General features: G+C 35.9%; 3 protein-coding genes across 5 annotated transcripts in view; 2 read left to right on the top strand and 1 right to left on the bottom strand.

Annotated features, from left to right (window-relative positions):
- The window catches only part of LOC142338023 (acetylcholine receptor subunit alpha-type des-2-like), a 28,762-nt gene extending 28,566 nt beyond the window's left edge, over positions 1 to 196 (bottom strand). The window contains exon 1 of the mRNA XM_075387657.1: positions 53 to 196. Coding sequence (XP_075243772.1) covers positions 53 to 98 — 46 coding nt within the window. The 5' untranslated portion in view covers positions 99 to 196. The remainder of the gene's footprint in view (positions 1 to 52) is intronic.
- Positions 1 to 15,664, top strand: part of LOC142337513 (selenocysteine-specific elongation factor-like) — a 286,977-nt gene that overhangs the window by 197,199 nt on the left and 74,114 nt on the right. The window lies entirely within an intron of this gene.
- Positions 1 to 15,664, top strand: part of LOC142337514 (testicular acid phosphatase homolog) — a 265,886-nt gene that overhangs the window by 197,201 nt on the left and 53,021 nt on the right. For all 3 annotated transcript variants that reach the window (XR_012758950.1, XM_075386793.1, XM_075386794.1), the window contains exon 2: positions 13,189 to 13,337. Coding sequence is in view for 2 of the 3 variants with exons in the window: in XM_075386793.1 (XP_075242908.1) it covers positions 13,257 to 13,337 (81 nt within the window). In the remaining variant the exon portion in view is untranslated. The remainder of the gene's footprint in view (positions 1 to 13,188; positions 13,338 to 15,664) is intronic.

Raw genomic sequence — 15,664 nt, 5'->3', positions numbered from 1 at the left:
GATAAAGAAAATGACTGTCAACTCCCTTCTTTAGATAATCTATAACACTGACCTGTTGTAAATTGGTTAGCCAAAAACACAAGACATAACACACGCATGTTTATGATCAAATTCACTTTATCTTGTCAACTGAATTTAAACTGAAGAAAAACTAATTTAAAAGTGCGTCATGATAAAAATTTGGTTGGCGCGTAAACTGTCAACTGACGAAAAATATTTGAAAATGTGTTAGATTTAAAAGCACAGCTTTCGTATGTGTGCAAAATTGTAAAAGTACACGCAAAACAGCTGCTAGACAATTCATTAAACTTTGATGACCATAACTGAAGCTGCGTCACTTGGCTATAAATTGTTGAAAAAACGCAACAAAAGAAGAATTTTAGTTTAACAAAAATTGACGCATTTTTGTTTCTTTGCTGCATTGGAATACATTATGCACTATAATACTACGCGCAGTATTGATTGTAACGGCTGACAATGTATTATTTCTGATACATTACATAACTATTACATAACTTTCGGCTTGCTTTTCTTTCGGCTTGCTTGCCTATCGGCTTAACTTTGCCATCGCCTGATTTTATATATTTTACCGTTTAAATTAGCGTGGATATTAAATGCATAAATTCATCATTTAAGTTTTAGCGTTGATCGTATGTGCTTTAAAATTTAGCTTAGCTTTGAGCTTACATAAACTCGATATATAGTAAAATTGAGTTTCCATCGGTTCAAGGGGTTATTCAAATACAACCAAACTTGGTAAAAGAGATCCCCAGTGTATGTAGAGTGTAAATCAGCAAGAATTTTTGTTGTAGCTTTCCTAGGAAAAATACGTTTTTGTTATATTTCCGTTTGCTAATAAGCATTTAGACAAAATTTAGAAAATGTATTTTTTTACAATATCTACACTTCAAAATCAAAAATTTTGTATTATCTACGCTCAAAACGCAAAACTAATTAAACTCTACGCTTGGAAACGCTAAAATTATGCAAGATCTTGGCCAAAAAACGCTAATATACGTGTATTTGGAGTCCAATTTATAAAGCTTATAGTGTTTAAGAAAATTAAAGTATCGTTGTACGGTGGTAGAACAGGCGACAGTTTTCAAGGCAGGGGTCTAGGCGTTGAAACAAATTTTGCTAATTTTATATAAAATCAACGCTTAGAACAGTAAAAATATGTACGAGTACGATCCACGCTTAGAAATGAAAAATTTTGCAAGATAGGAGGTAATTTTTGTTTACAAGATGGAAAACTCATTTTTTTACATAACTCAGCAGGGAAAGTTATAAATCATTCTTTTCTAAATCCAACGAAATCACTTCAAATATATGTAAGAAAGTTGCTGTGAACTTTCAATCTTGGTCAACGTCAATTGCCACTTATCTTACATATTTTTTTTCAAAACTCCTGGGCCCGAGCTCATAGAATTTCGCTTCATCACTGCCTCCCGTCGAATAACAAAATATTTGTTGCAACATGTTTTTCGGGCTCAGGGTATCCTCATTTTTCTGGCGCACAATGTCTCTAAAGAAAGACGGCTGTCTTGCAAAAAACATGCAAAAACGGTAGGATTTAGTAGGACTTACTAAGAATCTTGGAGAATTCTTTTGATTTTGTATAGTTTCGCAAATACAATAAGCATCACAATATTTTTATTAATAAATTCACATGGACAGCAGTCAGTAAGATACGCGCTGAAAATGCTCTCATCAGACAAAAATTTGTTCACTAAAGATATATACGAAGTTCGTTGAACCGGTAGAAGTCCGTTGTCAAAGGAATGTGTTGAACTTATTTTATTTACGAGATATCAAGAAAGTAAAATAGAATAAAGGGTAGAGTTTTTCCTAGATTACGCAACAAACATAAAAAGAGAATAAGTTGAATAAGTTTAAAAGTGGTCAATAGGGCACAAAAGTGTTAAAATTCTGTTTAAAAAATTTGCTTGATGTACAAATAAAAAATAGTCAGATAGACATTTAACGAATTCATTCCTATTCAGTGAAAATATAGGGGAGTGTGTGAAGAGAAGGCTCTTGTGCTGGATACGGCGATTCGAGGCTGCGCTGAAACGGTAAAATTTTTACTTATTGCAGTTGACGTTTAAATTTTGTAAGGAAAATATCAAATGTAATCAAGATAAGTGTGAAAAATGCTTTAAAAAGGTACTGAAAGTTCACAATATGCCGATAATATTGAATCGATAAAAGAAGAATGCTAACACAAAAGTAATAAAAGTGTGGAATCTACCTTAGGGTTGCGCTAAAAATGACAATAAAAGAGATGAAAAATGTATTCAAAATGAAGATAAGTGCCTACAGTATCAATTTCATGCATTGAAAGCTTTAAAAATGAGAAATATGAGCCTTGAAAGTGCTACAATTCTTGAAGTAAAGACCACGTGTTCTAGATACGTGTTGATAATTTGAAAAATCAGCTCAAAATTCTTTAAAAACATTAGAAATGTAGAAATTATGAAAATAAAAAGGGTAAAATATGTTTGAAATTGGCAGAAAGGATGAAAGAGTCGTGCATAAAATGCGGAAATTGTCCTGGAAAAACAGACTGTAATAAAATTAACAATAAAAGTTGAATGTGTGCAAATTGTTTTTGAGAAAGTTGGAAACCATATAAAATATGTGGCCGTACGAATTGAAGATTTCACCTCAGATAAACATAAAAAACTTTGACAATAGTCAAACATTATTCGGTATAATAGAACAATTAGAACAAAAATTTAGGACAGAAAGCAAGAAGGTTGATCATTATTAAGATCACCACGGTCTTCCTCATTCTGCATTTTTGCTCCTCAATGGAATTTTTGAGCGCCTGCAGCCCCTAAGTCATAGATCTGAGCTTCAGAGTAGATTGATGAAAATTTTCGTATGGAAAGTCTTGAGTGTAACCAAACGATTCATGGGGTTTGCAGATAAGTTTTTCTGCAAAACGTTTCGTGACATTGGCGTTTGCAAACGGAACCTTTTTTCTATGCAAACAAATTTACTTTGAATCTGTTGTTCTTGTTTTGGACAAACAATTTTTACGAAACAATTAGCATTTTGAGTCATTTGTGATACGGCACTTGTGTTCATGGGCATTATTCAAGGCAGAATAATTAAATAGATATTGCTACAAAATAATGTTTACTGAAACCAGAATCCCTGAGTCCATTTGCTTCAACATCACTCTCATCTTTTTCTATTGATAAGGATTAGTGGCCAGAGGAGGTTGAGGACTAACGGTTGCATATTTGAGTTAGATAAAAGTCGTAGAAAATTCTTGAGTGAGGAATGCAAAAAGTGTCAGAGATCTTTTTCTGCTTCAACCGCGGTTGTATAACCTCATTGTAGAAATTGAAACTTAAGAATTGCAGGAAAACGAAAGTTAAAGAAATTTGAATTAACCTTTAAATTTTCTCGTGAACTCGATGTCTTTGATTGTCTTTATCAAGAAGAGGTAATAGTGAACTACATTGGCCAAGCTAAGTCCTTTTGTACCTTTCTCCTACAAAAATTTTATTTTATTGAATAGTGTTGAGCTTTAGGAGTAGATTTTTGTAGCTGCCATTTATATAGCAAGATAAAGATTTCCCAATATTTTAAAGAGCGAGGTTAATCTAGTTGACAGTAATTTAGGCACCTATATGAATTTATGCGTGAATCACAGGTTCTTAAAGGACGATAACCTGAGTCTTTTCCCGTGCGATGAATTGATAGGACTCATACAATAATATAGAGACAATACGTTGCAATTATTCCGTTGTAAATCTTCTAGCAAAATGAGCTATTTTTTAGCTAAGTTTTTTAATCCCATTCAATTCATTTCAAGTTGATTTATGTCAATAAAAAGTAAAACAGCTGCTCTGCTGGGATGGTCAACACAGATTTTTAAAGTTGAAAATGATTATAAATGCATGTACAGAATTCTACTGCCGAACAGGTTGACTTAAAAAACGAACAGCTAAATGCGTCAATGTTATTATCAAAGCGGGTCTTATGAACCGATTAGAAAGTTTCTATTGAAAATTTGTAGACGAAAGATGAGTGGATGAATAGAACTTATGTGCACTTGACGATGATTTTGCGGTTGCCATGTTCGCATAAATACTATATAAATAATTTTAACATAAGACAACTGGAACATTGAAAAAGCCTGCAGAACAGCAAATCCAAAGCAACTACAAAAACAGCGCTTTTTAATTGTACCTTCTGAAACAAACCAAAACACAATCAGTTTCGAGAAACGAAATGTGACTTCGAATTTCTCCTAATAAGCAATCACCAATCCGGCAAACCATTTTTTGTGCTCAATTTTGCTACACTGTCTTCAAATAGAAGAAAACTATCATTCCATACAAAGAAAGAAGATATTAAAAAGATTAGAAAAAAGAGACTAAAAATTTTCAGGCAAGCAATAGACTTCAGAACCTGTTAAAAACTATATTTGATTAGCATTCTGTCAAAACTATGAGATGTTGGCAAAAAGGACGTCAACTTTTTCAAATTTACAGCCCCTCTCATCATTACTTTACTCGATATCCTTACTTTACTAAGACATAACTCGATAGCCCATATTTTGAACACTGAAAAAAAAGAAAACACAGTGCCAATTATAGGAGGTTTCGGAGCACAGCCTTCCATTTTTTATTTCATCAAACCCATTTAATTCAAACTGTTGCTTTAAGATAAATAACATGTACAGAAAACTTTACGATTATCCTGAAACTGCATTCTCGTCTATCCTCAAAAGAAGCTGACAGAAAATTGAAATTTTTATTTTTTTTTTACTAAATTGGACAGCAGATTGTTCGAAAACTGCGTGTACAATGCACTGAATTGTCAATTCTGCAAACATTTTTGATTGACATCAAACGTCACTTTTTTGTGAAAAACACATCGTTCCAGATTGAATTTGTACTAAAAAAGATGGAATCCTCATATCCAAGAGAAGTTGAAGAAGTCAAAACGAGTATCTAATTGTTTAACAAGAATGTTGCATGCCTAATAAAACCGTAGCCACACTTCGTCTCTACAAATCACTTAATCTTCTGTTCTTCTGTTCTTCTTTTTTGTAGCAGCCACACGAGTGGATACGAAATTGCTGGAAAATCTCCATCAGAACGACGTTTGATTGACAACTGAATAAACGAGGCGGCTCGGTAGTGTGCGATTGCACATAAAATTCCGACCCCGCTCATCCACAATTTTGGCATAATTGTCAACCAAATGAGGAACAGATAGAAAAAACACAAAAAATTCAAGTATTGTTCAAAAAAAAAAAACTGGTGTATGAACGAAAAGATACCCTCCAAAGCAAATAACCCAGTGGAGTAAAAAGGATGCATTAGATTGATGAGATATGCCGGTATTAAGAAAGCGAGCAAAGACGAACGGCAAAATCAAACAACAACAACAAAAATTAATTACATCAAAAAATTTATGTAAGTTTTAAAAAAAAAAACTTAATAACAAAGTCAAAATAGCGTCAGATAAAACAGAAAATAAACAAAATAACTTGTAATTCACCAGAAAAAAAATGGTTATTCACCAGTTCATAGTAAAACTTGGTATCAATTAGACAAAAAAAGAACAAACTTTAAAGTTAGAAAATTCGTTAAATTTTTTTTTAAAAAAACAATTAATTTCAAAGTAATGAAAATCATTAGGAATCAACTAAAATATCCCATATGTTTACCATTATCAATGCTTCTATAGAAGGGAATTAAGAACTCTTGGTATTCAATTTTTTATGTTGTTACAAAAAGAACAAAAAATAGACAACAAACTAAAAATCAATTAAAACTTGCCAGAAAACGATTTGGAAGCCGTAAAGTCAAACTTTGGCAGCCAAAATATGTTCGATTGCCACTTTGCCGAACACTAATAATGTATTTTGTAGCCGCTCATTAATGAAAATTTGCAAAAATTAGAAAAAAAAGAAAAAAAAAGAACAAAATTTTGAATTATGTAATACCTGTTCATTGGCTCTTCTACTCTTCCAGGAAAAGCCAATCAAACCGGGTCATTGTACAGGAAATTAAATACGACTAAAACGACAAATTAAAAACAACAGTTAAAGACAAAATTCAAATAAAATCTTCGAGAAAGTACCGTCGAAGTCGTAAAAAAACCACAATCTATCTCTTTAAGAATTTAAATATTATCACTTGTGCGTTATTTTATACGCAAAAAATGTGATATATGAACTGACAATAACGTGATAATTTGACAAAACTAGAAAACATGATAAGTGGGCAAATACCTAAAATTGTGAAATCTAGTACCATCAAATCCAGAACATCATAACTTAAGGGCTAAAACCGCAATAGAGACTAAATTTGAATTAAGCAGAAAGAAGGAGCACTCTTTGATTGCTGACACTAAGCTACAAGTTGACCAAATTAAGAGAAAAATGGAGGCAAACTTCAATAAGCCACTTTTTATTGAAAAATCAAACATTTTAAAAATCAAAGAGACCATAAGCTTTCAAGCAATCAAGATTGCAATCTAGATAAATTGTTTTCAAGCTAATTAGGAACCCAATAAGACCTATCACTAGCGAGCTTTGATTTGAAATGTTCTGTTATTTAATTATTAAAAAAAGATCGATTTTTTTTTATAAAAAACTCACTGACGACAATCCGAATTATTTTCGGATTGTATCGGTCCTACACTAGTACAGAACTAGTCCTGATAATGCTGATTGTCCTTTAAGAATATCTATTTTTGGGAATGTCATTGATATAGATATTTTGTTTGTTAAAAAATCAAAAATAAATGCTTTGTTTTTGATAATCAACAAATAAAGTTAGCAAAAAACGGCAAAGTTTTATTTACAGAGCACTCTCAACAGAAGTTGAAGTGGAAATAGCCCATTTTTCAGTCTACAAAGATTGTGTTGCTGGTGTTTGGGTGTGCACTTCCTGCAAATTTGATCATAGTGGACTAAAGAAACTTATTTCGTGCTGTTTTTGATAAAAAAAGTCCGAATTTTGTGAAATATTTAGCCGGAATTTGTGTCAAAAAAAAATCAATGAAAATAGCCGACAATCTATTTTGTCTTTGAACGTAAAATCAACAACTTTTTCCTGAAAAATTTTATTAAACTTTATCAAAATTGGCGAAATTTTAGTCAAAAATACGGAATAAATGTGAATGAAATCAACGGAATTCACTCTATTTTCTCGAAAGTTTAAACCTTGATATCTCCCTGTCAAAAACGAAAATCAAAAAAATCTTTTTAATTCCATATTTTACGCTGGACAAGCTTTCTAGTGATACCAGTCTTAACTTTCTACGATTAATATATCGATCGGCCAGAATTGACTGAACAAAAAAAACCCATTTGAGTATATAGTTCCTCCCCCTCAAGAGGGGTCGGAACAAAAAGCACCTTCCTCTGGAGAACAACAACAATTGTGAATCATCCTGCTCCTACCAATGGTTTTTCAACCCGACATTTGACTCGACATTGTCATCAACAAGATGATCAAACACGAACATGATCTTTCACCTGATCGCAAGGACAAAGGACGGTCAACAGAGATCTTCAAAATTGAAAAAAGAGAAGAACCTACAGAAATCTTCAACCGAACTCATGGACTTGAAAGACTTGAAAATAGACTCGTGAAATACTTCAATATTATTACCATAGCAGGCCTTATGAACTGATTTGTATGTTTCTTCTGGGAAATTTCTTTGAAAAAAGATTTGACGGACTGAACTTATGAACGGGCAATTGCATTGCGACTTCGAGGGAATACAGGTACAATTGATCAAAAGACTTCTAGGACATAAAAAATACTTACAGAACAACAGATTCGTAACATCAACAAAAACAGCAACAAAAACATTTTCTTTATTGCAGAAACTTCGGCTATTGGTCAAATGGTTCGAAAAAGTGGAGTCTTTTCTCTAACTGAAATAAGCAGTGCTTAATTTCTTACTCTCAATCTTGTGCTAGATCCAGAACCACGCAAAGCACATTTGAGGAGCCTAGTTGTCAATGACTATGCAAAAATTTTGCAATATCATCAGTCACTATTTGAGCAACTCAAAACCTCAATGGCTAGGTAATCCGCTATAGTGAATAATTGAAGCAACAGCTCTTGATAGCAAAGAATGTTGACGTGGTTCTGGAATGATCTAGGCAAATCAACAACTAAGTAAGCAATTCGAAAGTAGACTTCTCAATTGACATTCTTTCTTCCGAATAACTCAAGTATGCTAATGGCTCTGATGTATGCCCATGTGTACGGCCGATTGGAACTGAGGAGGTTCTATGGCGATTGATTGGAAAGATAACTGCTAAGTGTGTTAAATCAAATCATAAAATTGTAGGTCACAGTTGACAACTATGTATGGGTCTAAAAGGAGAAAATAAAACCATCGTTCATCCGTTGAGAGCTTTTTAATGATACAGATTTGGAAGCAATTTTGCTTTTTGTCCCAAAAAATGCTTTCAATAATCTCAACCTTGACCTAGCATTAAAAAACAAAAAATTAATGCCTTTACCTCTTTCTTTCTATATGTAATTCATGTACTGATCCATCAAGACCTCTTGCTAACAAACAAACAATAATCTGTCAGGAAAGTACATCGCAAGGTGGTCCCCTTGAGATGTGGTTACATCGGATTGCAAAATTCCTCTAACTGAACTTCTTGATGATTGCTTCAAGTTCAAAATTGGTATTCGGATGATGACAAAGCTGTCTGCTGACTTTACAACTTGAAAGATCTTTATGACTCGTTGGAACGATATGGTCCTGTTATCGGATAACATTTTGACAAGTGCCACGATATTAACAAAGAACGTTTTTTAATAATTATCAGATTTTTGTTGGTGACGAAACCGAAATAACTCTTGGTTTTAGGCGTTTAGTTCTGTGTTGACTGACCAATTCTGCGAGAGACCTTGCTTGATCTGTAAAAGGGCATCCATAGCTTTGCATATCTTGCGGGTGGAGTTTTGTACTAAGAGAGGTTGCCCTTCACCATCACCCCTAAATCGCGTTGACTCATGACTGTGATGAGGGTGGTTTATTCATTAGGTTAGCTTGCAGGTTGCCTCTCAGACTGAGAAATGTTGATTTCTTGATGTTTGGCAGCTTGTTGCTTGAGGTTAGCCAGTTTAGCTCCTGTATGCTACGTTGTCCAGCTGATCTTGCTTCATTACAATAGCGTTGGAATCATCTGCGTGGCCGTAGCTGCTGACCTCATCTAGTAATTCGGGGAGATCGTTAATGAAGAGCAAGAACAATAGGGGGCCCATGATGGATCCCTGTGGGACACCACTTGTTACTGTTTGCAAGGACAATCTGCTATCTTTAATGCGAACATAGTGCTGTCTGTTTGTCAAAAATGATACATTTCAGATACTTTTGAATCCAACTCAAGTTTCTTCTCTCAAAGACTTTAGTCTCAAATTGAGCAAAGTCTCCTTCGGACGCCTTAAGAATTTCTCTCTCTTTTTTTCAGCAGCCACACGAGGCCTTGATTTGGTTTGCGCTTCATTTTTTCAATCGTTTAAATGAGGTGTGAATTAAGCCCAGTGTTTTTATGTGAGAGCTTCAATCGATGCAAGGTTACTCTTGAGATAAAATTATTTTCGTTTTTCCATATCCACTCATACCAATGCTCAAAAAGTTTATATTTATGTACATTGCAGAAACAGTAGGGCGTGAATAATTTTCCTCTCGTCGAATCGTTCATATCACTCCAATTCGCTCTAATGAAAGCATAATGGTGATTTTTCAGCTTGTCCGCTTTTAACTCTATGTTAGCGCTTGTAGTGCAACTATAGGTACGATGGTGTGCAAATGGCCGTTTAGAGTTTTGATGATACAGAAATCAATTTGACAGGTGACTACTTAGTCCGGCCTATCAGATAACACGACGTCAGGCTAAGTTTTGGCGTGTTGAGCGAGAATAATTTCTATAAGAATTTCAAGAACTTGAGTCCCCTAGTCATTGGCGAGGAGAATGTTTCCCAGTTTTAACCATGTCTCACAGAAACCTTTGTTGTAATTGGAGTTAAGGATGCAGTTTGACTATTATAGTCTTACTCTGAGGTCTAGGATGCCTTGGTTGTTGAATGTAAGCATCTTCAGTTCCTGTAGTCAAAGTTTATTTTGCTGGTTAGTACACGACCGATCCGTTACAAATTGTTTTCTTTCAAGGAGATCTTCCGATTTCCTTGTAACACTTCAAGCATTTCGATTCTGACACGAATTTCGCTCGTGTCAAAGCTAAGATCAATGAGGTTTCTTCTTTGTTTGAGACAATTGTTTTTTTTTCAAGAACTTCTTTCGACAGTTCAGGATTATTGTATACTTTGTGTTCTTTCAGTTTGACGGCTTATTGGAGAAGCAAGATCTTGCTCAGGGCTTTTGTTTTACATGTCAGATTTATTCTGTTTTGCCACTCCCAGTTACAAATAGTGTTGTTATATAGCACAGTACGGTGTTAAAAAAATATCAAATGAGCCGGGCACTGCAAAGTGAATCAGCTCACCAAGCTGGGCCAGGGGGTGCAAAACAATAGATCGTTCGTTTTTATCAACTGGTGTTGGTGTGAAATAATTTCATGTTATGGATAGATTTGAAAAATATGAAATGTTTTATGAAGACGTATGAAGACATAGTGCTGGGAGGGCACCGGACCAGCCAATAATCACCAGGTGTTAGGGAGGGTCATTTCTTAGTTTAGTAGTAGTAGTATATATTTTGTTAAGCGAATCTAGGAACATGGTGTTCAGTATTGTTTAGCATTGGGCACATCCATGTACCGGTGTTTTTGTTCCCTGAAAAAGAATGAACTTATATCTCCTATGATTAATACATGCTGAAAATGGTACTTATAAAGAGAGAAAGGAGAGGATGAAAACCGTTAAGGTAAAATGCACCCAAAAAGGCTTGTCAGTGTTAGGCCATTTGAAGTAAAGGAAACTCTTTCAGATTGCAGTCAGCATTTAAAGTTCCTAGGATGCAGGCGAAGTTGTGTTGATGCAGGAGGATCGAAAATTTTTGAACAAAAAATGATTGTGCCGTTGTCTCAAAAGCTGTGGAAATCACCCTTTTCAGCAAATCGTCCAAGATAATTGATGTTTCTGGCCCGTAATTGCCCTGAGTGTCAAACGCAACAGGCTGGAAGATAAAGCGGCTCTTGGAGACCTCTGCGTACTTTGCGAGCTTCTTCTCTGCCTCCTCCACAGCGAGGTGCGCACTGCCACCGCGGCCACGTGACAGCGAATCCACGACTGTGACGTCCCGCACCAAAGCTTTGCCAAGACTCCAAGGCACTGAGGTCATTTCATCGTGTCCCTTCTCGTCACATGTCACGAGGTCTTTCAGCTCTTACCATGATGTAACAATCACTGACGCTAATGTTCTTTTAATCAACAAATTAATCTCAGAGTGCTTTTTGAATTTAGATGCAGTTTTTCTACAAGATAATCCATGTAATCCAAAATTATCAACTGTTTCGCTGCAAGTAAATGAATGCGGAATACAAAATTTACACCCCAATCTAGAAGCCACTGCGGTCCGAAATTGGGTATTAGTTAACTTCAAGCCGTTAGAAGACATAGGGTTTGTGTTTATCCAAGCGCCTGAAGTATTACCGTTAAAAGCCAGTAAGAGTTTTTTATTTTGTTTATCAGCAGCTGAGATTGGCAATTCACGTTGATTCTTGAATACGCAATTTGACCACGTTCTCTGTTTTTTGATATCATCAACGGGTACTCCTTTAAGCCCGGATTAACCCCTCCAAACTGTTAATGCCTCGCAATAGCAAATATCCGGGACAATACTTCCAAAATAAGCTGTAACAAAGCCTCTGTTCCACTCCTGGATGCTAAAAAGGCTGAAGGGGCCAAATGGATAGAGGATGAAAAACCCAGTCCTCCTAAATGAACAGGTAAAAAAACTAGTTGACTTTCATCTAGACTGATGTTACACACTGTTTCTAAGGCATTCAATAAGGCAGAATCAAAAAATTGAAGCCGTTCATAAACTTCACAGATGAGGAAGTGCGCAAGAAATAAAGTAAATTGGGCATATGAAAAACACTTTTGAGCAAGAGGAAGCTGAAAAGCGAATCAGTTTTTTGCAATTTCTGAGAAATTGTACGAAGCTGTTCTGTCTTCTCGAAGGACGGCGATAGTCGAGTTGTACCCAGCTGGCGAGCCCAAAATAACCAAGTCCTCTATTGCCGCAACGCCAAAGCCGTAACAAACCAAGTTTAACTCGTTCATGATACGCTGGCTGATAGGAACAGACTGGTCATTGAGAACGACAGTCTCGCATTCCGAAGAATTAACACTGACTCCAACCTTCTCTGCTTCTTGAATCAATAATTTGAAATCTTTTAATACTACATTATACTCCCCTGCAAAGGTGCCATCGTCGAGATACCACACGTTGAGTTCAAACGTGATGTTTTGGACTATGTGATTTATTCCGTCGCAGATTGAAGGTGGCCCTCAGGGTCTCCCTGCTTTGCACCAGTTTCTGACGTAATAATGTGATCACCATAGAACAAATATGAAGGTGCGGAATAAGATGCTTTTATGTACTCGAATAATGCTGGGTTGTGCTGATGAGTAACTTTCAAAATCTGTTCTCTGTTCAAACAATTGAAAGCATTTTTAAAATCAATTTTTACCAAAACATGATTTTCTGTCATTGCCATCGTAAGATATAAACGAGCTGCATGTGCCGCTGCTTCACAACCACGACCTCTGAAATTTACGTATATATGTAGGTATTGCCCTGAAAACATGAGACGTCTCCACCACGTAGGCCTTTTCTAGCGATTGGTGCGGGATGTTGATGTGTCCCATGACGACGGAAGGAGTCAACCCGATTCTATCTTGATGCGGCTGCAAAATTAAACATGCTGTATAGAACCATAGCGTAAGTCTGGGACGCGAATAGTTGTCGTGAAATAATTCAACGCCAAAGCTCTTTAATTTAAGCTTTATAGGATTTGAAAAGGATAGCTTGCAAATTATGTGAGCACTAAATTGGGGGTTGGGTATTTTACAATGGTAAAGATCCACCTATAGTCCCCTAATCATGGTAAACATACAGAGGGGAGGCTATGATTTTGTAGGCGGGCTTTAATGAGAAATACCCAAATTAACAAGGGTGATATAAAAAGTTTTTTATTCATATTTGTTTTTCAGACCAAGGAATGTTGACTATAGACACTGACTTGTTTTGACCCAATCAGCCATCGATATAACCACTGCTCCATGACTCCACTAGACTGTTTCTCTTTGATATTGATTGTTCTCATCCCTACTGCCTTCAGCGAGCTTGTGTATTTGCAGACGGTAAGTTGTTCGTTTTTCTTGACAGAGTTCTGCGAAATGCTGTAAAGTACATGAGTTTTTTGGATTTTCTTGCTTCATTATTTGGCGTTGTTCGCAAAGCACTACGTGGTTGAACGTGCCCTGTAAGTGGGAGTGTATAACGTAGTGCGGGGGCACAAACAAAAAAGATCCCATAATTTTTTAAATTAGTTATATTGTTCTTCTCTTTCTATTATTAAAAATAGGTTTGAATGCACCTAGATAGCTATTTAAAGAGATGCGCTCATGTTGTATAAGTAAATTTGTCCTTCTCTTCCTATTAATAAAAAATAGCTTTTAAATGCACCTTGAAGCGCTGATGTGAAGTAAAGAAATTTTTCAACTGATTTTTATGCTCCTTTTCAATTCTTGTTGACCGAAAATATTCAGGTATTTTATTCGATTTTAGCACACATTGGCGAATAACTGAGTTCATGCCATAGCTTGTTGTTATCTTTTGACAGATCTGCTGTAGTGTTAAAAGTCCGTGGAAATGTTTGATTTTTTTTTGCTGATTTATATCATAACCAAATTTCATTAATGACAGTTTCGCTATCACCAGTTGATCTGGAAAGCATTAGAGAACATTTTCTGCGGTTTAATAGTATCTTTTAAAAAGCCCATATGTAGTAAATTATTAAAACATTTCGTGCTCTTTGCCCTAAAATTTCTTGTACCTGTAAAGATGCAGCATATATCATCTGCTAATTGGATTAGCTGTTCTGTTGTCGTGACCATGTGACAAGAATCACTTAATTAAAGAAGAAAAATAAGTCGACCTAAAATTTTCCCGAGTAATAACGTGGTTTTTTAAATTCAATTTAAAAAAAAAGTTTTACTCGTCTTCGTCAGAAAATCTTGAATGAGCTACGTTTTCTAGGAAACATTTTGTGAAATGAATCAAACGCCTAGGCGAAAAGTATATCGAGAAGTGATTCAAAGAAAATATCTGCGTCATTAAATTGATGCATTGAATTATATACAAAATAATTACCCCTCAGAGGTTTTGTCGTCACAGGTGCCAAGTCGGCAATTTTCCACTTTGTCTCGTCTTCGTTTCACTTTTTCTCATCTTTCTTGAGATGCGGCAGGAACTTCCTTGAGCATGCTAGAACAGGATTGTCTTGTAACCTTGCAGGTCAAAATTTGCCCTTGTCGTCCATTTAGATCTTTGTATCTCTTTATGCTATCGTGTATTGGGGTCCCAAAGCAGCGTGCGGCAATATGCCCTTAGCGTCTCTGCATTGGTTCTGGCAAACTTGAAGAGTCTAGAGGACACTCGAGGCGGGAGTACATCAGGAACCCACGAATACCTCTGAACCTCTGGCACAGACAAGGTGCGTGTTTGCGATAGCTCCAATTTCTTTCGGCCAGACTGTAGACGGGTCATTGACCTGCGCTACTCTACCTTCCTATCCGGTAACCGCCTGACTACCTCCTCAAGCGTTTATTGCCGCAGGCGTCAAGTCCTCGATTTTTTCATTTCGCCAGAAAATTATTAAGCTTTGCGAATAGTCAATGGATTAAATACAATGTTTCAATGTAGTCCGTGTCAGCAGTAGTCTTATGGGCTTGTTTGTTTCAACATATGTCCAGGGTTATCAAGTGTCAGTTGAGCGTTCAAGGTATCCTGCGGCCACTAGTTGAGCGACTGCACTTTAAGAGGTGATTTCCTTCAATTCAGATTCAAGTTGAGCAGACCTGGGCTTTAACAACTGAAAACATATGAGCCGAATATGATGGTGCTGCAGGTCTTATTATTAAAAATTGAACTCATGGTCGTTTTGGTGGTGATTTTGTTTAAATTTTTGTGCGTCTCTTAGTTTTTTAAAAGTTACGTGTAAATTTAAGTTGCCTGTACGTCTCAGTATCAGGGTTTTTTCTCCAACTGTTGAAAAAATTGATTTCCTGCTTTTCGGATATAATTTTTCTGAGCTCTTTTGTCAGTCAGTGTTGCTTTTTGTGGTGATTCTGCTCTTTGGTGTGTAGTTGTTTGCATGAGTACATGCCCAACAACTTTTTAAGAACATTGTTTCAAGAAACGTATCAGCGTCCTTGCATTGGTTTTTTGCTGAAGAGTTTTGGCTATACATAATTTTCTTTTTCTTTTGGTAATTTTTTAACAAATTACCATTAACACTTGCACGGTGTTTATTGATCTGATGGCTATGAGCCTCTTCCTTGAGCATGTAGGAGCAGCAGGAACTGCCTTGAGCATGCAAGAACGGGATTGGCACGTAATCTCGGAGGTCAGATTTTGTTTCGTCGTCCATTCAGATCTTTGTATCTCTTTCTGCTATAGGGGATAG

This window comes from Convolutriloba macropyga, chromosome 4 (genome assembly GCF_964194025.1).
Source record: "Convolutriloba macropyga chromosome 4, txConMacr16.3, whole genome shotgun sequence".
In the NCBI taxonomy this organism is placed as follows: domain Eukaryota; kingdom Metazoa; phylum Xenacoelomorpha; order Acoela; family Convolutidae; genus Convolutriloba; species Convolutriloba macropyga.
The sequence above is the reverse complement of the archived record's forward strand: the minus strand, read 5'-3'. Positions and strand labels throughout refer to the sequence as shown.